The sequence below is a fragment of the Echinops telfairi genome, unplaced genomic scaffold (genome assembly GCF_000313985.2).
Source record: "Echinops telfairi isolate 266 unplaced genomic scaffold, ASM31398v2 ScPeMD7_6;HRSCAF=24_1, whole genome shotgun sequence".
Lineage (NCBI taxonomy): Eukaryota > Metazoa > Chordata > Mammalia > Afrosoricida > Tenrecidae > Echinops > Echinops telfairi.
In genome coordinates, this window is record NW_022103903.1 from 14,326,241 (window position 1) to 14,349,497 (window position 23,257).

A 23,257-nucleotide genomic window follows, 5' to 3' on the forward strand; every position below is an offset into this window, starting at 1 on the left:
CATACCTTATATTTTACTGTTATTGGAAATATACATTAAATATATAAATAAAGAAAAAAGCAAAATATTGTTTTTAATTTTAAAGTACTTATTTTATATGATGAAATGACCATATCAATTCTCAGTAATTTTGAATATAACTAGATTAAAATAATACCTTGAATATTTTCTCCTCATTTTCATACATGTATTTAAAAAATGATAATTTGCCTGGAAAATTATCATTTTTTAAATACATCACCGCCTTATATGTATACCTTAAAAACAACTCAAACAGAGGAGCCCTGACATCAGCTGGAGTCTTCCCTTCAGTAAGGGAAGAGAGGGAAAAGGCCGTTCTTTTGTTGCTAGGCAACACTGGGATGGGGTCACGCCAAGTCAAGGGACATGATGACGGAATCTTATTGGAATGTCAAATTACCTATGTTTGGGAGGAAATGCTTCTATTTCTGCTGGGAGGTAAACAGGGAGTAGCAACTTCTCATGGGGGAGCGTGGGGCAGGGGACACTTAACAATACTTCCATATGACCCCAAGGGAGCCTAAGCTGATACCATGTCCCTAATTAGACACTTTTGACCTAGTTTCTATTCAGCCCTAGGAGACTCAAGTCATAGGCTATAGGCTACCACTACTTTAACTCGGCCCTCCAAGGGACACAGCATCCTTCAGAGGCCACACTAGACAGACTCAATGTGGAATCCCCACCTCAAACTTACCTGCAGCCCTTGGAATTAAGAAGGCAACTCCTTGGTGTGAGAAGAAATCAATGACTGCCACTTCACAGCTATGGATGTGCTGGTGGATGGACTTTGGGCCGGATTCCAGGTTTTAAGGGTACCCAATAAAAGAGACCAAACACCACCATATATTTATGATTAATGCCCTCCTTGTCTTACTATGACATGTATTAATCTGATAAGCAAGGTTCTGCCCTATTGAATGAATTTTCATGTTAATTCTGCTCTATTAGCAACTGCCATTGTCAAAGTAAATAGTGCTCAATCCTTTAAGAGTTTGAACTGTACAAATCAACAATTCATGGAATGTAGTTCAGAGCTGTCTATACTGGTACAACTTCCTTTTTGCAGCAGTGAGTTATACTCTATACCATTGGCTAAATTAATGACACCATCAATAGAGAATTAATTTATACCCTAGGGGGATGACTGAGAATGATCTCTGGCATAGAATGTGACCTCTAAAGCAGTGGTTCTCAACCTTCCTAATGCCATAACCCTTTAATATAGTTCCTCATGGTGTGGTGACCCCCCCAACCATAAAATTATTTCACTGCTACTTCATAACTGTAATTTTGCCACTGTTATGAATCAGGCGACCCCTGTGAAAGGATCGTTCGACCCCCAAACGCATCGCGACCCACAGGTTAAGAGCCGTTGCTCTAAAGTGCACCAGAGACATACACAACCTCAGATAGGTGAATTGATTTGGGGCTTGCACTTGATTCTAGTCCCAAGCTAGGAATGGTTGGTTCTTATGACATATCCCTGCTCATTGCTCCCCATCATGAAGAGATCGCTTAAGATATTGGTGCTACAACAAAATACGCTGAAGAAAACACATGGCATCTGACTATCAAAAGAACAGCATCTGCAGTCTTAAAGTCTTGTCTTAAAACAAGCAGCATTCTAAGTGAGGCGTCAACTAAGTCCACATGGAAGAAGCCCACCAGCCTATGTGATCCAAGGATGATAATAAAATCCAAATCTGAAGGAGAGAATAAAATCAGAGCTTAAGTGGTGAATACCTAATTTGCAGAAGGCAATGGATAATAGTGGGAACGCAAAATTATGGTAAGTTCCTTTTTTGGGTCCTAGTCTGAAGACTAAAATGGGTGACGCTATAGAGACGGTAACTGGATTAGAAGCTCATTGGGAACACAAAGTGCGGGCAGGGGCAGTTTGGAGGGAAATGGGGAGTTAATCATGAATACAAGAGGATGGAAATGCTCTAGAATTGATCGTAAAGAATATTGTACACTCTTATTAATATGGCTGAACAATGAATGTATATGATGTATGAACCATATTATCAATTAAACTATATTTAAAAATTAATATCTCACAAATATAGTAAACCTGTTTTTCTACCTTTTTTAATACAGGAGAGGGCTTCAAAAAGTTTATGGAAAATGAAATTAAAAGACAATGGAATTTTTCACAAACCTTTTAAAGTCCACTCATAAGTATTCACTCAAAAATAAAAAAGGATAGAATTAAGGGAAATGTTCACTGAGGAAACCTGGTCTAGAATGATCCATACAAGATTCTAGCATGAAAATTAAATGTGTTAAGGAGAAAATTAACGGTAAAGTTTCCCTAAATCATTTGATTGATTATACATCTAAATTACCTGGTTGATTACATAATTATGTATATTTCCAGCCTTTCTTTTTAGTCACTTCTTTGGATCATACAACTATTTTTGCTTCAAGCATTGTTAGTTAATTATTTTCTTCTGTCCTTACTTGTTTAAACTAGAAAATATAATTGGCATTGGCTCCTCACCTGGTGATGTCTGGCAAACGAAACTTTAAATATAAAACGACCCCCACAAATTGTTCTGCCAAGTAAAGTAATTCATATTTTTTTTCAAGGTTCAAGGGAAGGCACACTGGAATGGCCTGAAAAAAAAGAAAAGAAAAGGCTACAAAAGTTACTGTTCAGTATTTGAGTCAGGTTGTAGATCCTTATTCGGGTTCCTAGTGGTCTTATCAAATGGGTCCTCTCAGCAGTGCTTGGTTACCCAGTTCACGAGAGAAGCCTTAGCTTCCTTGTACTTACTTACTAATCTGTAGTGAGTAATTGTACATCTTTCACCACACCAAAGATTCGACTTGTCGGTATGGCTGGCACCTGTCTTGCCCCCCGTCTCACAGCACCTGCCTACAGAGTTAAGCTGCATTTCAGATTTACAGACTCTAAGCGTGACAGTGTATGCCATTAACAAGGTAAGCACAAGCTTACTTCACTGACTTTCTAATCAGCAGTGTCAAGTATCAGTTTTCTAAGAGTAAATTTTAAGTAACAAACTGGGAGGGGAGCATTAAAATGGAAAGTCTTTCAGGATTAATTTATTGGGCATGTCTGAATACATTCAGAAATAACATTTCATTTCCTCTTAGAATATGCATAAAATCTATTCCAAGGCACATATGGTGATGTGTAACCACAACAAATACTGAAATTAGAAGGAAGTACATTTCATAATGGACATTCATACCATGAGGTATTTCAGTAAGTGACACCAAAATTTCTAGATATAGCAAAAAGTCATAATATCAAAGCCTACGTTTTTGTGGACACAAATAGTTTTGGTAAATGTATAGAGGTCGGTGTACACACATGGTGAAATCAAGATTTATTTGGCTAAATTACTACTTAACATGGTTAAAGCACAATGGAGAATTTTTTATTTTTTGCTGTCCGCCTTATTTTCTCATGATCTGCCAAAATTTCATTTAGACTGGAAAAGAGATAAGAATTTGGCTAGGGATCTCTAACATATGATCCTTATTTCGAGGTGCTTCAGATTGTAACTTGTTTATTTCATTCATCTTAAACCTCTGGCCTCCTCCCAGCATCTGATTTCTGGATCAGTTATGTATTAAATTTCAGTAACTAAACACGAGCTTCAGAAACACAGATGAATAGAACTGACCACCAGGAATTTGAGAATACGGAAACTAACTAAATCCCGTTAGGACCAGTGGTTTCCACCTGACCCTTTTGGAGCACTGTTACAAGACTGCCCTGAGCATGGCCTGATCAAACTTGCGAGGAGGAGATGAAGCAAGCACAGGAAATATGTTTACCTGGAGCTGTTATGGCAAGATTGCTTCCCTCACCAAGGGAAATATAAGCCTCAGTCTTTCTCGGTGTCTTAAATGAACATACACTTTGTAGTCTGTAACTGCGTAGGTTCTACAAAGGAGTGTGCTCGACACTGTGACCTTGAAGTTCAGTTTTAAAAACAGATAATGACATGTAGCCTCCTGAAATAAAACAAGGGTAGAACATCCCTTGATTTTCTGGTTTATAGCTCAGCTATTTGGAGGTCAGGATTTGAATCTGTCCTTTAAGGAAAAAGAGGAGAAAGTTAGCACTGTAAGATGTTTACCTCACATCGCTTCTGATCTTGGGCAAGTTTAAATCCTTTCTTGCCATCGCAGTAACATGAGTAACCTCCAGCGTAATTGACACAAAGTTGGGCACACATGTTCTCGGCACACTCATCCACATCTGGGGTAAAAGAGAACATAAACTTTGATAGATCCTAAATGTTTGACCCAAATGAAGAGGGGGTACTCTGTTTTTAATATAAATCAATAATAATAGATCCTTACTGAAACAAACCCCTATAACATCACAGCACATTTAAAGAATTGATATAGAAATGAAAATGATTAACAAATTTAATCTCTGTTCATTTATACAGCTGAAAATGTTTCATTTGTGAATTCAGTAATCCATCACTTCATAAAAGTACATCAATTATACTAAATGGCCTGAACTGGAATTTGAAGAAAAATATTAAAAGGGTGAGAATGTCATGATAATTGTCCCTTCTGGCTTCATGATTCCAATGAAGCCACCTTCCAATCCTTTGTTTTGAAGAAGAGATAGGGAAGGATGGAAAGAAAATACCTCTTTTAGTGAAGGTCTAGTGAGGATGACAATTAAATGACTATAGCAAGAACGTTTCCCTCTCAGAAGGCAATGATTAATGGTGGAGAAAAATTTAAGGACATACCTTTCTTTTTAGCATTTTTAAACACTTCCTTGTGATATTTATCACCCCTTATATTTTGAAATCTTCTAAGTGATACTGCCCTTTTTTTATATTTTGAGAAAATAATTCTTGAAATTTTGTAATTTTATGCTTAAAGTCCACTTCATATTCATATCCACCCTGAACATTTCAATGACTGTGCCCTGTTGTCCTTAAGATTTCCCAAATTCATAAATGCATTATAGCATATACCATACATATTCGTGTATATACCAAGTTTTTCAGCACATTTTTATGCAATTTTTGTGATAAAATTAGGTGACTCAGCTGATATTCAGGTTGGCTTATACTTGAATTTATACAGCAATTTTCATAACATATTGCCATAAAATAGAACCGCAAATTAGTGACCCTTTAATAGTACTAATAATTGCATATCACATCACTAAAGTCATATAAATATATACAAAGTCAGATATAGATATTTAAATAAAATGGTCACTCATTGATTAAAACTATATTACAGATGATGAAATTGGCTAATGATAAATCCAGCAATACTTAGAGTTTACCACAGTAATTTTTGTCTGGGGTGAAGGTGTTTAATTATAACAGGCCTTTCCATTTTAGGGTAAATTATTTACTTATGTATACAAAAGACGTGTTTTAAAAGCTTAGGGGAGGCGGGAATCAAGGTTTGTATTCACACCCTTTTTCCACTGCCCAATTTTTAAACTGTTTGTGTGTGTGTGTTTTCTTTCACACTGAAATTCTCTTTACCTTTAACTATTATTTAAATGGTGTCACAATGTGTATATAGTTTGCTTTCATCACACATTGAAGCATCTGACTATATAAAGCATAAAGAGCTAATCAGAGTATTTTAAACACTAACCTTAAAAACCATTTTTTTCATACACACTTTTAGTCTAGAAAGAAGTCCATTTTCAGCAAAACCAATACTCAAACGTACACCCTCTAGGATCAACAATAATATTACCACAACTCTACCTTCACAAGAGGTTGATTTTGAATTGTATCTGTAGCCTTCAGGGCATTCACATTCAAAGTCTCCAGGGATGTTTTTGCACACAGCTGTGCCACATATATTTGGCTTCAAGGCACATTCATCCACATCTATAAATGAAACAAATAATTTTTTTAATATTTCTACCCCATAATAAGATGATGTTAGTAAAGAACCTATGATTTGTGTTTCCTGAATCTAGTTTAATATTTGTAATGAAATGATAGAGTGACCTAGGAATAACAAAAATAAAATCTATTATATTGCAGTTCATTAAATATAATATATTCATTCAAACACAGAGATTTTGATTGACACAATGTTTGTGATTATGGCAAAATAGGCTTTGTTGTTCTTGTTGTTTTGTCTACCAGGTTATAGTATGACAAGGCAAAGGAGAATTGACAACCATATTTTTAATCTGTTTTCCTAAACAGGCGTTTCTGGCATATGTTCTGAAAATGTACTCCATATTATCACAATTTAAAATAAAAAATGAAGATGGCTCATCTGTCTTTGGAAATAGACAACTGATAAATATACTATTATTAATGCCAAAAATATTTAACCATGATATGACTGTCAATGTGTTATACTGTGGAGGTTTGTGTGCTACTGTGCAGCTGGTAGCCATCACTGGTATATCAGATGCCAGCAGGGTCACTGAAAGTGAACAGGTTTCAGCAGAGCTTCCAGCCTAAGAACAGACAACAAAGAAGGACTGAGCTCCCACTTCTAAGGAAGGAGTCACTGAAAACCTTAGGCGTGCCTTCAAAACACAGTCAGATACTGAAGGCCTAGATATTGTCAGAGATTGTGCTGGAGCATGGGTCCATTGGGATAGTAGGAACTCAAACTGTAAGTGAGGAGGAACAGATTTCTCGGAGTGAAGTCCACCATGGTGACAGGAGTCAGGTAAAGCTTGTGGGAGCTGAGCTTTCTGGATCTTCATTTGATGATGGGGCATGACTCAAGGGAAGGAGAAACAACTGCAAACATCTGCTAATGGTCAGAACTTGGAATATGCAAAGTATGAATCTAAGAAAATTAGAAGTCGTCAACAACTAAATGTAATGCATAAAGATCAATATCCAAGGCATTAGTGAGTTGAAATGGACTGGTATTGGCCAATCTGAATCAGAAAATGACATAATTTACTATCATGGGAATAACACTATCAAGAGGAATGTGTTGCATTCATTGTCAAAAAAGACAATGTAAAATTCATCATGAAGCACAATGCTATCTGTAATAAGATTGAATCTCCCATCCTTCAAGGATATCCAATCAATACAAGTATTAATCAAATGTATGCACCAACCGCAAAAGCTTTTTCAATCTGTATGCTGAGCAAATAATCAGAGAAGCTGGTTTATAAGAAGAATACTGTGTCATCAAGATTGCAGGAAGGCTTATTAACAACCTGAAATATGTAGATGATACAACCTTGTTTATTGAAAGTGAGGAAGACTTGAAGCAGTTGCTGATGAAGATCAAGGTTTCAGCATTTAGTATGAATTACAACTTAATGTAAAGAAGACCAAAATTCTCACACCTGTATCAATAGGGAACATCATGATGAATGGAGAAAAGGTTGAAGTTGGAGTTTGTCTTGCTTGAACCCACAATCAATGCTCAAGGCAACACCAGTCAAGAGACAAACAGAAGAGTTGCACTGGGTAAATTGTGGGGGGAAGTCAGATCCTTGCTGCCAGACTGCTGTCTCATCCCACCAAGGGGGTGGGCCTGCTCCCTGCTGCTGGGGACAATGGCCTACTTCTCTCTGAAGCTTGGGACCATTAGCTTGGTTCCTCTAGGTGGGGTTTGCACCCTACTGATAAGGGTTCCTATGGAGACCCAGAGACCAACCCCTAGACCACCCTCTCATTGCTGTGTAACCTATAGTGCAGCCCCTTCCTGTAACGTATGTCTTTACCTGTAATTAGTGGGCTGGATTGCCCCCAAAAGGTATATAGGTGTGAGTCAGCAGAACTTCTCTCTCTGACCCTGAGCTCCTTGCCGCTCACTCCCTGGTCACTCCCCTCTCCCTTGTTCCCTTTCCCTCCTTCCCTTCCCCCTCTCCACGTGGACCACCAAGCTGGGCTGAGGTGAGCAGTGTTGCTATGTATCATGCCTGACTGTATTATTATATTATCTCTCATGCTCTCGATGACTTTAATATAATGCTTATATATCTCAACCGTACAATTGTGCATTACTGAACCCAGAAGTAGTATTACTGAACCAGTGAGTTCAAGCAGCGGGTGGGGGCTGGCTACCTCACCCCTCCATCAGCGTCAATTATTTTTTATTTAATACTACAGTAAATCTTCTGCACAAGACCTCTTTAGAGTATTGGAAAAGAAGGATGTTACTTTGGGGACTAAGGTGCCCCTGACCCAGGCCATGATATTTTCAATGACCTCATATGCATGTGAAAGTTGAGCATTGAATAAGGAAGACTGATGCATCTGAATTGTGGTATTATACAAGCATATTGCAAGGACCATGGACTGCACAAAGGACAAACTGATCTGTCTTGGAAGAAGTGTGGCCAGTGTGCTGCTTACAGGCAAGGATGGCAAGACTTCATCTTATGTACTTTGGACATAGTGTCAGGAGAGACCAGTCCCTGGAGAGAGACATCATGTGGTAGAGTGGAGGGGCCGTGAAAAAGCGGGAGGCCCTCAAAGTGATAAACTGACACAGTGGCTGCAGAAATGGACACAGGCATCGGAGCAACTTGCAAGGACAGTGCAAGATCATGCGGAGCTTTGTTCTGTTGTGCATAGTGTCACTACAAGTCAGAATGGACTCGAGTGCACCTAACAACAACAATGACAAAATAACGAACAGTTATTCAAATTTAAAATAGTACCGAGTAAGAGGTTAGAGAATTTATACAAACTTAATATTAAGAGAATATATAAAGCAGCAGCCTATTCAATACCAATTGTGGTAAAATTAACATTTCAGAAATGTCATATGCATTTACACATGATATAGTGGAATAAGTGACCAAATATTAGTTGTAACTAGTTGTTAAAGGGGAGTGCTGGTAGCGTAGTAGGTTATTCATTGGGCAGCTAAGTGTAAGGTTAGCAGTTCAAACCTATCAGAGGCTTCCCAGAAGAAAGATGAGGCTTTCTGCTCCCATAGATATGTATAGCCTCAAACCCACAAGGAAGTTTTATAATTCAGAATTCACTTTGCGTCAGAATTAACTCAGTGGCAGTGAGTTAAATTGAGTTATTAGAGAGACACCCATGGGGAAAGCACATAAAAATGGTTAAATGAAGACGGCGTTATTAGTGAGCTTTTCTCATCTGTGCTCTATGGAAAAGACAAGTTCAGAATGAAAGACAACTTTTTGACCCTGAATAGGCTATTTAATTTTATTCCAAAGATAGAAAAACAAAACTTAGAAATTATTCTATTTAAAATATCATGCACAAAATAATTAAATCCGCTAAATATTTTGTTTTCCTATACTTGATCTGAAGATTTTTTTAAGGGGGGGGGGGATTACCCTGATGGTAATTCCACCTTACTGAAACCAATAGGAGAAAAAGAGCAATCCATCCTTACCATATTTTTATGGTAGTGTAAAATATAGCCAGAAACGGGAAATAACAGTGATGCCCTTCAATTGGCTAATGTTTAAAACCAAGTGTGATACATCCATACCAGGAAATACTACTCAGCAATAACAGGGAAGTCTTCGTTCAGGCACCAACTTAGATGAATTTCTAGGTTTTATGCAGAATGAGAAAGAAAAGAAAAAAGCCAATCCCCCCCCCCAAAATCATTACATGTATACAATGTTTTTAAAAAGACACAATTAAAGAAATGGAATACAAATGAATGATTATCAGTGTCCAAGATGAAAGCTGGGAGAATGCAAGTGGGAGTATTTATAAAAGGGCAATTGGAGGGATCCTTGTGGTGATGGGATTGTTCCACATCTTGATTGTAAGTCAAAATATTGCTACAAAAGCATAAAAGTCAGTAATAGACACTCAAAGGGTGAAGCAACTGTTTCCTCCAGCGACGTCTATGTATTCTGAAAGCTGTGTTTCCCTCCAGCTAACCCTTCCCCAGATATCTCTGCGCTCTTCTACTTGTACTAAATCAACACATCAGTTTCGTCATCCTCAGGGGACTCAAATTGCGCTCCTTAATGCTCTTTGAGTTGAGAAAGCAAAAAGAAGTATGCAACAGCAAGATCAGGGCTGCAGGGTTGATGAGTGAGTTAGTTAATTGTGCCAGCCTGGCCGATAATCACATGTGGTGCTGGTTGAAAGGCGGAGGGATAAATGGGTGGTGAAGCCTCGCCTTTCTAGTTCTCGGGTCTCTTGTTTTGTGATGGTTGCATCGGGTGCAGCTGCCTTAGCAGTTCCCTGCTTCAGCTTGCAAGATGGATTTCCTACAAGACATCCCCAAGGAGAAGCCGCATGGATCTATCCCGATGCAGCCCTGGGTGCTGGAGCGGCCGTGTGGAGACCCCTGCCAGTGCTGAGATGCTTACACGTTCACTGACTCAGCTTTCCTCCTGCAGTCGGCATTATTGCCTCTGTTTTGTGAGGTGAAGGACTTTGTGGACTGGTGTTGGGTATGGGTTAATGTTGGACTTGTGGGCTTGGGCAGCATTGGGTTGGGATGTTTTCGTGATGCACATTTTCTTTGCATAAAACTCTCTCTTATACATGAGTTGCTGTGGATTTGTTTCTCCAAAGTACCCAGACTAATACAATGAGCTAAGGCTGATCCATGAAATTCTTACAGGAGAGCCCTGCTGCCCCTGAAGATAAGCAAATGCACTCCTGATTCTGGGGCACAACTTGCCTGGTCTTTTATCAGGTTTCATTACATTTCTCCATAAGAACCCCTGCTAATGTCTTGTTTCCTGTGAGAAAAATCGATCCAGATTTCCCTGTTGATATCCCCAAGAAAACAACATAACCTTCTGCCCTAACCTCACTGCCTTGCCTGTCACTGGCCCAGCAGATCCCCTAGGAATCCTTTGCTTTCATTGGGTGGTCTTTTTCATTTTGACCACCCAAATGAGACCAAGACACGTGTTTTATGGACAGAACCTGTCTGCCAATGTCCATTGGCAAAGAGACATGCTTAAACACACTTTGCTCACAATAAATCCATGCATATATGAATTAGAACCCAAATAGAAATACTTTTTGTTTTACCCTCATATCATGTCAGTATTCTGGTTGTGATATTGTATAAAATGTAGTTTTGCAAGAGGCTACCATTGAAGAAAACTGAGAAAAATGTACATGGGCTCTCTCTACCACTTAGATCAAATGCACATGAACCTAAATGAATTCAAAGAAAGAGCTTTAAGTCCACACTTTAAAATAAAATAAAAACACATGACTAAAATAATTTAATTGGAAGCACAGTTCTGAAATCACATTTTTTGAGCTAAGTTATGATATAGCTCTACACTGACATCTAATGTCCAACAAAAAGTGTTTTCTTTTATTTTTAGACATTTACTGTCAACTTGATCCCAAACATTTTCACATCTTGGCTAAGGACCTGTTGTGATATTCTGACAATTCTGTATTCTATCATTTAGGGATCATGGACAAAATCCAAACACCAAACTCATGGCCATTGACTCTGTTTAGGGCAAAGTAGAAATGCCTACTAGAATTTACAAAGCTGTAATCTTTATATAAACTGCCAACTTTTCTCCCACAAAGCAGCTAGTGGGATCCTACCTCTAACCTTGCGGTCATCACAAGAACACTTATGACACCGTGGTCTCTTATCATTGATAAAGGTCTGTGTAAGTGAAATATGTAAAAACACAAGTTCTGGTCATTACAGATAGTCTTATTTACAAAGGTACTTTTAAAAATCGTGTATCTACATTCATAATAACTCAATGGATAAGAGTTAGATATTTTAGGAGTTCGGGGTAATGGCTGCCAGGTACCAACCATCAAAGGCAAGGGTCCTTGTTGCTCCAACCCAGCTGCTCCAACTGAAAAACTAAGTGTACCAAGCAGTTTGTTTGGTTGTTTGCTTGCTTGCTCCCCCATCCACCCCCATCCCCACCCCACCCCACCCCACCTGCTTTTCTTTCCAGGGAAAATCAGAGTTCAGCAACACAGACTGAACCTCTCTCCCGTTCCCCACAACTGGGGGCAACTGACTCTGCTTTGCAGTGCTGAGCACTCTCCTCCCCGTGACTGCAAGCCTCATCTGAGCTCATCCACCCAGGCCCTTCACCTCACTGACCCCTGGGACCCCTGCATGGAGGACAGATTACATGAACAGCCTGATGTGGAACTCTCTAGCAGTCCAAGTAGTGAAATTTGCCACTTTGGGGATCCCCAGATTCTCTTCGATCTGTTTCCCCTCAGAGCACCCCCACCCACTCGATCTTCCCCATACAGACAGGTCACTGTTCATTAAAGGCAAGGAAGTGGCAATCCCCACCCAAACAGGGACATGGTTTCTGCTATTCACCTTCTGAATTCTACCTTTATTTTATTGTAGGTTAATCTGTGCCCCCTTTAACTCTTACAAACTCTCTTCTTGAGTCCACAAGCCCCATCCGCTGTGCACCTGTAAGGAAGATGCAAGCAGGCCACGCCCACCCCAGCCAAATACCATTTGGAAGGGGCCTTACCCCAAATCAAGAAATACAGAATACCATTAAGCAACACCCAATCAAGGAAAGACCAGGACCAGACAGACAGATTCACAGGAAAATTATACCAAGCTTTTAGTAAAGAACTATCACAAAGTCTACATGAAGTACTCCAGAACATATAAATTTCAGCAAATTTCCAATCTCATTCTATGAAACAAGCATATTCCTGACACTAAAACCTGGAAAACCAGGCTAAGATCCCACAAAAACATAAAACTACAGACCAATATCCCTCATGAACATAGACACGATATTCTCAACAAAATTCTAACCAACAGAACTCAACAACATATCAAAAAACTAATACACTACATCAAGTGAAATTTATAATAGGAAACAAGGATGCCTCAATATCAGAAAAACAATAAGTACAATCCACCACATAAACAATACAAAGAAGAAAACCATATGATCATACTAATAGATGCAAAAAGGCATATGTCAAAATCCAAAACCCATTTCTGATAAAAGCACTCAACAAAATAGGATTACAAGGGAAACTCCCCAATACAGCAAAACTCTTCCACAACAAATAATGACCAACATCATGCTCAAAGAGGACAACCTGAAGACACTCCCGAGTATGAAACCAGACAAGGATCTCCCCGATCACCAATCGTTTTCAACATCGTGTTGGAAGTTTTAGCAACAGGAAAAAAGAAATCAAGGGAATACAAATAGGCAAAGAAGTGAAACTCTCATTATTGGTAGACAACATGATTTAACACAGAGAGTATACACAAGGACTCCACCAAAAGACCATTGGAAACAAGCAAGGAGTTTGGTAAAGTGGTAGGATACACGATTAACAAATAGAAATGATTGGATTCCTGATACCAACAAGAAAACAAACAAACAAACTCAGAAACAGACATCAAGAAAACAATGCCATTTAAATAGCAACACGAAAAAATAAAATAATTAATAAACATAGCAAAAGAAACAAAACACAAACACAAAGAAAATTATAGAACACTACTACAAGAAACCAAAAGCAACTTACACAAATGGAAGAATATCCCATGTTCATGGATAGGTAGGTTTGACATTGTGAAAATGTCAGTACTACTTAAAGCAATATATAAATATGATGCAATTGTAATTCAAATCCCAACTACATTATTTTAAGATATGGAAACACTAATAACCAACTTCAACTTCACATGGCAATGGAAGAAACCCAAGATAAGTAAAGAACTCCAAGATAAGATAAAAAAACAAAAACAAAGTAGGAGACCCCATACTACCTGACTTCAAAACCTACTACACAGCCACAGCCACAGTAGTCAAAATAGTACTGGCATGATGACAGATATGTAGACCAATGAAACACAGAAGAAAACCCAGAAATGGAAATATCCACTTACAGGCAATTGATTTTTGACAAAAGAGAAAAAAAACATTAAATAGGAAAGAGACTTTCTTCAAGATCTGGTGCTCAGAAAACTGGACCTATATCTGCATAATTGTGAAATAGAACCCACACCTTGTCTCATCCCCCAAACAAACTCAAGATGAATTAGAGACCAAACTATAAATCCCAAAGCAATAATGATTACCAACAAGAGAGCTGGCACTATTGCAGGGCACACACAGACGATGAAGCGTACTGTAGGAAGCACACACAGTGGATGAAAAATAGATGAGTTGGGCCTATTAAAAATATGACTATGCACATCAAAAGATTTCACAGAAAGAGTAAAACAAAAACCCACAGCCTGGAGAAAAAGTTTTGCAACAACAAAAGAGAAAGGGACTAATCACTACAATATATAGAAGTACGCAATATATCAACAAAGAGAAAACAAATACTTCAATCTAAGATGGACAAAGGTCATGAACAGGGAATTCACCAGAAAAGACACTCAACAAAATAGGATTAGGCTAACAAACACATGAGGAGATGCTCAGGATCACTGACCATCCAGGAGATGCAAATCAAAACAACAAAACCCACAACAATAGGAAAAAACTTAAATAACAGAAAGCAACAATGCTGGAGAGGATATGGAGAGACTAAAACTGGCATAAGCTGCAAACATGTACAAGCATTGGCATTATCTGAAACAACGAGGCACAGAAATACCATATGACCCAACAATGCCTCTGTTGGGCATATAACCCAAGGAAGCAAGAGAAAGCAAGAACAGATATATGGGCTTGCATGTTTGTAGCAGCACAGTCCACAAATGCAAGAACCTTAAAACAACCAAATTCCCATCAATTGATAAACTGGCAAAGAAATTATGGTAAAGACACACAATGGAATACTATGCATCTCTATACTCTGGTTCCTTTCCAGAATGTACCAGTCTTTTTGGTCCTTTACCAAAGGCATAGTGGACATGGAACTGCTTTGAGTTATAAACGGAATACTATACATCTCAAAAAAAAAAATCCTGCTGAAACCACACAACACTTCATGACAGGAACTGGAAACCATTGTGCTGAGTGAAGTTAGTCAACCACCAAAGGACAAATATTATATGAGTCCACTACCATAAGGATAAAAACTAAGACAAAGACAGGGTGCAGCTGCCAAGATATCTAGACTCCTAATACCCTAACCAGCTGATTGGTGTATATATCTATCTCCCACAAAATACATACCACCCCCTCAAAAAGCAAGAGATACGACCCTAAAACAAATGAGGTCAGTCTCCCAAATCGAGGGAAGTAAAAGAAAACGAACAAATGACTGTACCAAGACAGTGTTTTATGATCATTCCAAAGCAACAGACATTCATATCAGCAAATAATCAGTGAAAATTACTGACAGATCTAATGAAGAGGATGGAGGTCCAGGTATATATTGGCGATGGGGCAAGCCTACATCGAATAGTCTCTGGGCTGAGTGGGACACCTAGACACTTGGAGGAAAGTTTAACCCTGTTTGTAGAAACCCAAGACATGCGTGGTAATTTGTTCCTAACTGGGCAATCATGATCAGGCTCCTGGTCAATCACTGGTGACCCAGGCCATGTAAGATTGATAAATCAGACAATAAACTCTAATCTCCACATCCTGTAAAAGTGTGAAATTATATGTTCAATAATACTACCCCATTGACTAAAATAATATTCCTAGCAATCTAGCAATAGGATGGTTCTAAACCCTTGGGCAATGATTTAGGATATATTACAATAAAATGACAATGATGTGCCAAAAACCTAGCCAAGAACTTATAGGAAAAAACATAAGAATGGATTTTGAGCTATCACTTGATCATAGCCTTAATATAAGATTAGTTGATTCTTACAACATGGCCTTGCCTGGTACTTGGCCCCATGAAGAGATCACTGAAGAGTTGGGTGCCATAGCACAGTGTGAAGAAACTAGATGATATTTGGCTATCAAGAATAATAGCATCTGGGGTTTTAGAGACTTGTCCCAAACAAGCAGCCATCTAAGTAAGGAGTCAGCTAAGTCCACACAGAAGAAGCACAGCAATCTCTGTGATTCAAAGATAGCTAATAATAAGATCCAAACCTGGAAAAGCGAGTGGTACCAGTGCCCAAATCCTAAATACCAGGATTAAAGAAAATTATAGGTGAGAGTGGTAGCAAAATCTATTGTGGGCCACTACACGGGAAAACCCTCGCTGAATCTCTAAAGCATATTGCTAGAAATGACAACAGCTCACAACTCAAATGGCGAACACTGTGCAAGGGATTTTAGCAACTATGCTCAGGCTGGAATGTAATGTCTTGTAATTTGATTCCCTTACAGACCCAATGTGAGTTTATTCTAGACTTTTAATACTGTCGACTTTCTATTAGATTGATGTGTCTATTGGTTATGTATAGCCATTGTTGATGGATCCATGCTGGGTGTCTTCCCTAGTCTTTTTTTCTCCCTCTCCATTTTTAAAAACCGTTTTATTGTCATGTAATTCACATTTCCTACAATTCATTAGTTCAGTCATATTAAAAGTAGTTGTACAATTTATCACTACAATCAATTTAAGAACATCTCCTTTCTTGTACTCAAGGTTATTAGCTTCCCATTTCCCCCCAACCTCTCTTGTCATACGCCCAAGAAACAATTAATCCAGTTAACTTCTCTATACATTTAACTATTCTGGATTTTATATGCAGAAAAACATTGTGTTAGTCTGGATACACTAGAGAAACAAATCCACAGAAACCCATATGTATAAGAGAGTTTTATATAAAGGGTAAGTGCACATCAAGAAAACATCCCAACCCAGTGCTGCCCAAGCCCACAAATCCAACATTAGCCCATATGTCCGACACCAATCCAGATAGTCCTCCTCCATCTCATAAAACACACGCATTGATGCCAACTGCAGGAGGAAAGCTGAGTCAAGTGAACGTGTAAGCATCGCAGTGCTGGCAGGGGTCTCCACACAGCTGCTCCAGCACCCAGGGCTGCATCACAGTAGGTTCAGATGGCTTCTCCTCAGGGATGTCATGCAGGAAGTAAGCCTTGCCAGCTGAGGCAGGGAATGGGCTGCGGCAGCTGCACCCTGGTCCAACCATAAGAAAACAAGAGACCAGAGAACTCGAAAGGCGAGGCTCACTGAGCCATTTAGCTCTCCACCCTTCAATTAACCTCACATGTGTTTATCGGCCAGGTTGGAACAATAAACATTAACTCTCAAACATACAAAATCAACAACAACAAAGTACAACAGAGAAAAACCTCAATTGAAAAGAAAGCAGGAAAAATTAAAAACTAAAACAAATTTAAAATGGGTAAAAAGGGATATTAAATGATATGGTGTTCAATTTTAGCCTAAGTGCAGCTGTATTTACCTGAGACTTAAACCGTGTGTATTTTCCATTCCTTTTCTAGTTTAACTAAAGCAACTTCAAAATGGGTCAAAAGAGAAATCAAATGATATAGTGTTAAATTTTAACCTAACTGCTGCTTCATTTACCTGAGACTTAAACCATGTGTATTTCCCCTTCACTTTCTTTTTTAACCAAAACAACTTTAAAATGGATCAAACGCGAGATTAAGTGACAAGATATTACATTTTAACCTGGCTGCATCTGCCATAATCGGCTTTACGGTGCTTTCAGTATGATGACAAGGCTATTCACATTCCTCAATTATGTGAGAGGTGCCCTGGTGGTGCAGTGGTTATGTGTCGGGCTGCTAACTAGAAGATCTGTGGTTTGAAACCACCAGCCAGATCTGCAGGAGAAACACAAGGCTTTCTACTCCAGTGAAATATTATCGTCTCAGAAACTGACAGGGCAGTTCTACCCTGTCTAATAAGGTCACTATGAGTTAGCATCAACGCGATGGCAGTGAGTATGGTTTGGTTTGGAAATCCATGTGTGAACCTCAAAAATGGATTTTTGGCTTCCACTGCCATCCACAGCCTTCTGAAAACCAGATGTTCAGAATTTAAACTCTGATACAATTCCCTTCTTTTCATTTGGACTTCATTATTTACAATTCCTGTATCACACAGGTTGGTGTGCTTCTTTGTGTGGACTTAGTTGACACTTCATTTAGATGACTTCTTGTTTGAAAACAAGTCTTTAAGACTGCGGACAGTATTCTTTCTGATAGCTGGGCACTATCTAACCTCTTTGTCACACTTTGGTATAGCACCCATGTCTTCAGTGGTGTCTTCATGAGGTGAGCTTCAAACAGAGCCATGTCTTAAGAACTAATTGTTTTGGGGGGTTAGAATTAAATGTGAACCCCAAATACATTCATATCTCTATGATTTATATATACCTCTGGTTCACTTTAGAAGCATCACTATCATCCTATGTTATAGTAAATTATCAAACATCCCCTGTGCCTTGTCTTGCATAGGGAAACTAGGACTGAAGAAAATATGAAAATAGAAACAGGATTAATGCATGGCCTGGGGTCATGGAAAAGGAAGAGAGGGAACTAGAGAGTCAACATCACTGTGTAAAGAAGGGGAGGGAATTCTAAATTTAATTATGATGACGATTGTCAGCCCTTCTTGAAATGATTGAATTATATATATTCATTATAATTCAATTTTTTAAGTAATTAGATACTTCATAAATTAAAAGGAAGTCACAGATTCTATAGGAGACAATTTGAGTACTGAAATGTAGACTATGAATGATTGTTATTTACTAACTTTATGCATATAGGTATCTGAAATTCTGTTGGTTTTTCTGTACTTAGTGTCCCGATGGTACTATTATTCTAGATTTAAGCAGAACTTAAAATAGGCAGAGAAAAAGATTATAAGATCAGCAATTGCAATATAATTTAGGAGGAATTGTTAGTTAACGCAGTTCACATTTGAGACATTTTCCCATACTTTAAATAACAAAATAAACTATACTATATGGAACATACAGTATACAATAAGTGACAAATCATGCCTTTCAACTGTGACTCCAGTTCAGTTATATATCCCAAGAGAAATGAATTAAGGAGCAAATAAGAAAAATTAAGGTATTTACATATTTTACCTCTTAGTAAAATTATTCCTTTTAAACTTATTTTTTGCTTTTTTACTTATTACATTTTCCTACCTCTTATAAAAACAAAACTTTTGTGTTAACTGCTTCCAATTTCAAAGGACAAAATTTAAAACCCGGCTGGACATTTTTCTTTTTAATCATCTACACATGAAGCATAATTTGAAGTATGCAACCAAAATAGTTTTTTTTTGCAAAGGGAAACAAGCCAAATTCTAGGGGAGAGGAAGCATAAAGAAATGATATGAGGGACTTCAAAAAGTTTGTGGGAAATTTTCATTCTCTTTTAATTCCATTTTTCCACATATCTTCTGAAGATCCATTCTACCAGTAAAAATGGCTTGTTAAAAGTGCTAAATGGAAAGGCAACATTTAAATTTGGAGGGTAAAGAGAGGAAGCGTTATTGAAAATGATATGATCTTAAGTTTATACAGAGAAAGAAAACCAGAACTTCTTCATCTTTCCTGAAACTACAGTAACAAATGAGGCTCAAGATTAAAGATTTATCCTGGAAATTAGAAAAAGTATTACTTATAAGGAAATATAAAATTCAATGCAAGAGGTCATGAAGGATTTTTGTGGAGTTTTTTTTTCATGCAAATAATATTATAGCATATGAAAAGATACATTTAAGGATTTTGCAAAGCTCTGTAGTATCGAAGGAATTAACACTAAACCCTCTCTTTATCAGCATATAATGAAATTGCCATTGTACCCTAAGACTTCAAGAGCATAATGTTTGTTTACTATGATCACTTCAAATCACAACGTTTCCAAGAGAAATTTCTCTAACTTAAATTTTAAACTCACATAGTAAAGCATATCTTTCTTTTACCATCTTTCTCTTACCTTGACAGTCCTTTTTATTTGAATGCATAACAAAACCATCTTTGCAAGAACAGTGGTAACTTCCAGGCGTGTTATCACAAAACTGGCTGCACCCTGCATTGTAATTTGAGGGATCTTTGCATTCATTTATATCTAAAAGGGGGAGAATAATTTTTTTAAGTAATATAAGTTTAGAAGACCTTTGAGGAATCCACTCTAGGTGGACAAGTTGTGTTGATCATACGTACCAAATTCACACTTCTCTCCTTGCCAACCTGATTTACAGATACAAGTGTAAGTAGCTTGGCCATCCCTACAGCTCAGATATCCATCTTCACTGCAGGGCAAAGGATCACACTGGTTTGGAATGGCTGGAGGAAATAGAGTTTTGTGTAACTTTTATAACATGGCACCATATTAAAACATAATCTCATTCTTGATTAGAATGTTAATAAAACTTTTGTTAATGAAATTATAACTCCTATCAAATTATACTTTTTCATTGCAAAATGGCTCTAGTAGGCAAGTCGTTAAAATGGTTTTACAGTGAAAATACTTTTACATTTGCATAAAATATTGTTGTAAAATATTGTTGTATAACATAAAATAGTGTTGTATAACTGTAACATATATTGTCTTTACTTTATTTGATGCTTACAATATCATGAGAATCTAGATTTTCTGGATTCACAGAGGCTAGATGTACCCCTGAAACTCCTGCTTTGAAATCAACTTGAAGACAAACAATGTAGCTTAACTATTAAAGAATGTTTACCTTTAGCATTATGCTCTTTTAAGATTTCTGGGTTTTTAAATCATTTTATTGGGGGCTCGTACAATTCTTATCACAATCCATACATACATCCATTATGTCAAACACATATGTACATTTGTTGCCATCATCATTCTCAAAACATTTGCCTTCTACTTGAGCCCATAATATCAACTGCTCATTTCCCCCCCTCTCTCCCCACTCCCCTTCCCTCATGAACCCTTCATAATTCACAAATCATTATTATTTTGTCACGTTACACTGTCCGATGTCTCCCCCCTGCCCTCTTCTCTGCTGTCCATCACCCAGGGAGGAGATTATATGTAGATTCTTGTAATCGGTTCCCCCTTTCCACCCCACATTCCCTCCACCCTCCAGGCATCGCCACTCTCACCACTGGTCCTGAAGGGGTCATCTGTCCTGGATTCCACGAGCACTCAAAAGGGTTGGTAGGAAATTTAGGGGGCAGTGAATTTATATTAATAAGGGAGGAACAACTCAGACATGGAAGGTGAGAACGGTTGTAAAATTCGAAGACTGTAATCGATGTCACTGAATTGTACATGTGAAAATTGTTGCATTGGTAGGTTCTGCTCTGTATATTCCCAGTAATAACAAAATAAAATAAACTATATGGAAAAAAAAACAAACAAAAATCCCACAAAGTAAGCAGAACAAATGATAGTACTGAGTATCAGCAGAGAAGAAATCGGTACTCCTAATTTGGACTACCATGCAGTCACAATTTTAAGTAAATAGAACTCTGGATGAATATGTGAACCAGTGTTTAGAAAGTGGACCATTACAGTGGAGTACTCTGATCCCTAGGTGAAGAGAAATAAGAAAGGTAAGCCCATCCTACTACCTGGAGACAACTTCAGTGCCACAGTACAAAGAACCCAAACACAGTCCAGTAATCTCCCAGTGTTGAGAAGAAAGGTGAAGTTTGGTGAGGTCAAACTATAGTTTTGCTGGTCATCGCACTGTAAAGGAAAGAATTTAACAGAAAGAGAGATCTATATAGAGGTCTTCTAAGTCTTATTATCTAAGACAAAGTAAAGTTTACCAGGAAATGTCACCAAGGGAATATCACCATGGGAGAAGTGACTTAGAAAAGCAAAGCCCAATTAATAAAAAAAGTTGCTATTGAGTCAGGCTAATTTTTCAGAAGTAGATTGTCAAGTCTTCCTGCTCAGATGACTCTGGGTGGACTTGAACTTCTTATCTTAGCAGCCAAGCAGTTAACCATTTGTGGCTCCCATGGGCTCAATTATTATATCCTTTTTTATTTTCTTCCTAAAATGACACAGTGCTTTATCACTCTCTGAAATAGGTCCATTTCCTTTCTTCTTTCTCTCCCTCCTTCCTTTCTTCCCTTTCCCCTTTCTATCCCAATCCCACCCTGCACTGGGATGGTAGCTCCTGCACATTCCCACACCTGCTTCTCAGGCATTTCTACTCAAGTCTCCAAATTCCTTCCACCTGCCAATATGTTCCCTTCGCTTAAGGAAGCCAATGGAAACTTCCATTGCTTGCATAAAAATACCCTGGCCAATACCTACTTAATTCCATAAACTTCCATAATATATCCTTGTAAAATCATGAAGCGATTTTGAAAAAATGCTAATATAGTAGGTATAGTTAAAAGGATAATATGGGATAATAGGGAAATCATTATTAAAGTTATTTTTTCATGTCCTTTGGCCAGAAAAGGAAAAAGAGAAGATGGTGAGCTATTCCACTTGCATAATTACAGGAGCTTTGCATTAGAGAGAGATAATGAGTATATCATGTCAATGTCATGTATTTAAAATAGTCACTGAACACATATCCCCATTTATATATTACAATGTTACCTTTTTTTTCCTTTGGCCATCCGTTGAGAAATTGGAAAAATAGAGGATGAACAAAATCTACCATTATTATTACTAGGTCCTACGGTGAACTTCAGAGGCTAAGTTGGTTTCACATAATGTTTTCCACATTTATATTATTGATGCCAAAAATTCAGAGGAATACATACCGTTCAACTTTGACCTATTAATCCGTTGCAACATTTAGTCATATTACATGATTATGCAACAACAGCCAAAATAAAGCTCTTAGGAATAAAAATTCTGGAATCCATGACCTCAGTAAAGAAAAAATACTTCAATTTAAATGTCAGAAGGAAATGCATTCTGAAAAAAACAGCAGTATTACAGAACTGAAAAACATTCTTTAAAATGCATCTTGAGGTAACTTCCTGGCTGTGTATACAGCTCCACAAGGTTTGATTCACAAGCATTAGTTATATTAATTTTGTATACCCTTCCTTCAGGTTTGTTCTGCTTGGTAGAGATGCTTACCAGTGACACAGCTCCTTAGGTCAGAAGAAGCAATTGTTGATTGATGCAAAGCACTGAATGATCCAGGTCGGTAAAAGCCAAGACAAGCTGCAAATACAAACAAACATAATCTTTTATGGAAGACAATTACTGGATCTGGAATCATAGTAGGGATTATTTCTGTAGGATATTTATGCTCTTGTAAATGCTCAGTATGCAAATTGTCAACCCTAAATCTACCTTTTAAAAAAAATTAGAAATCCAAACGCAAGATTACAATAAATACAGAATATTGGGAAATAAGCTATGGCTGCTCTCTGGAGAGGAACTTTCATGCTAGAAGTGAAAACGACCTTGGATTGTAAGAGGAATTTATTGTCACAGAAATCTATGCTCTTAATTCCACAACAGATATAA

At 37.8% G+C, this 23,257-nt stretch overlaps 1 protein-coding gene across 1 annotated transcript in view; it reads right to left on the reverse strand.

Annotated features, from left to right (window-relative positions):
• PROS1 (protein S) overlaps positions 1-23,257 on the reverse strand; it is a 98,104-nt gene that overhangs the window by 34,372 nt on the left and 40,475 nt on the right. The window contains exons 4-9 of the mRNA XM_045286250.1: positions 22,862-22,948; positions 19,990-20,112; positions 19,763-19,894; positions 5,763-5,888; positions 4,140-4,261; positions 2,528-2,643 (exon numbers count right to left, since the gene is read on the reverse strand). Coding sequence (XP_045142185.1) covers positions 2,528-2,643; positions 4,140-4,261; positions 5,763-5,888; positions 19,763-19,894; positions 19,990-20,112; positions 22,862-22,948 — 706 coding nt within the window. The remainder of the gene's footprint in view (positions 1-2,527; positions 2,644-4,139; positions 4,262-5,762; positions 5,889-19,762; positions 19,895-19,989; positions 20,113-22,861; positions 22,949-23,257) is intronic.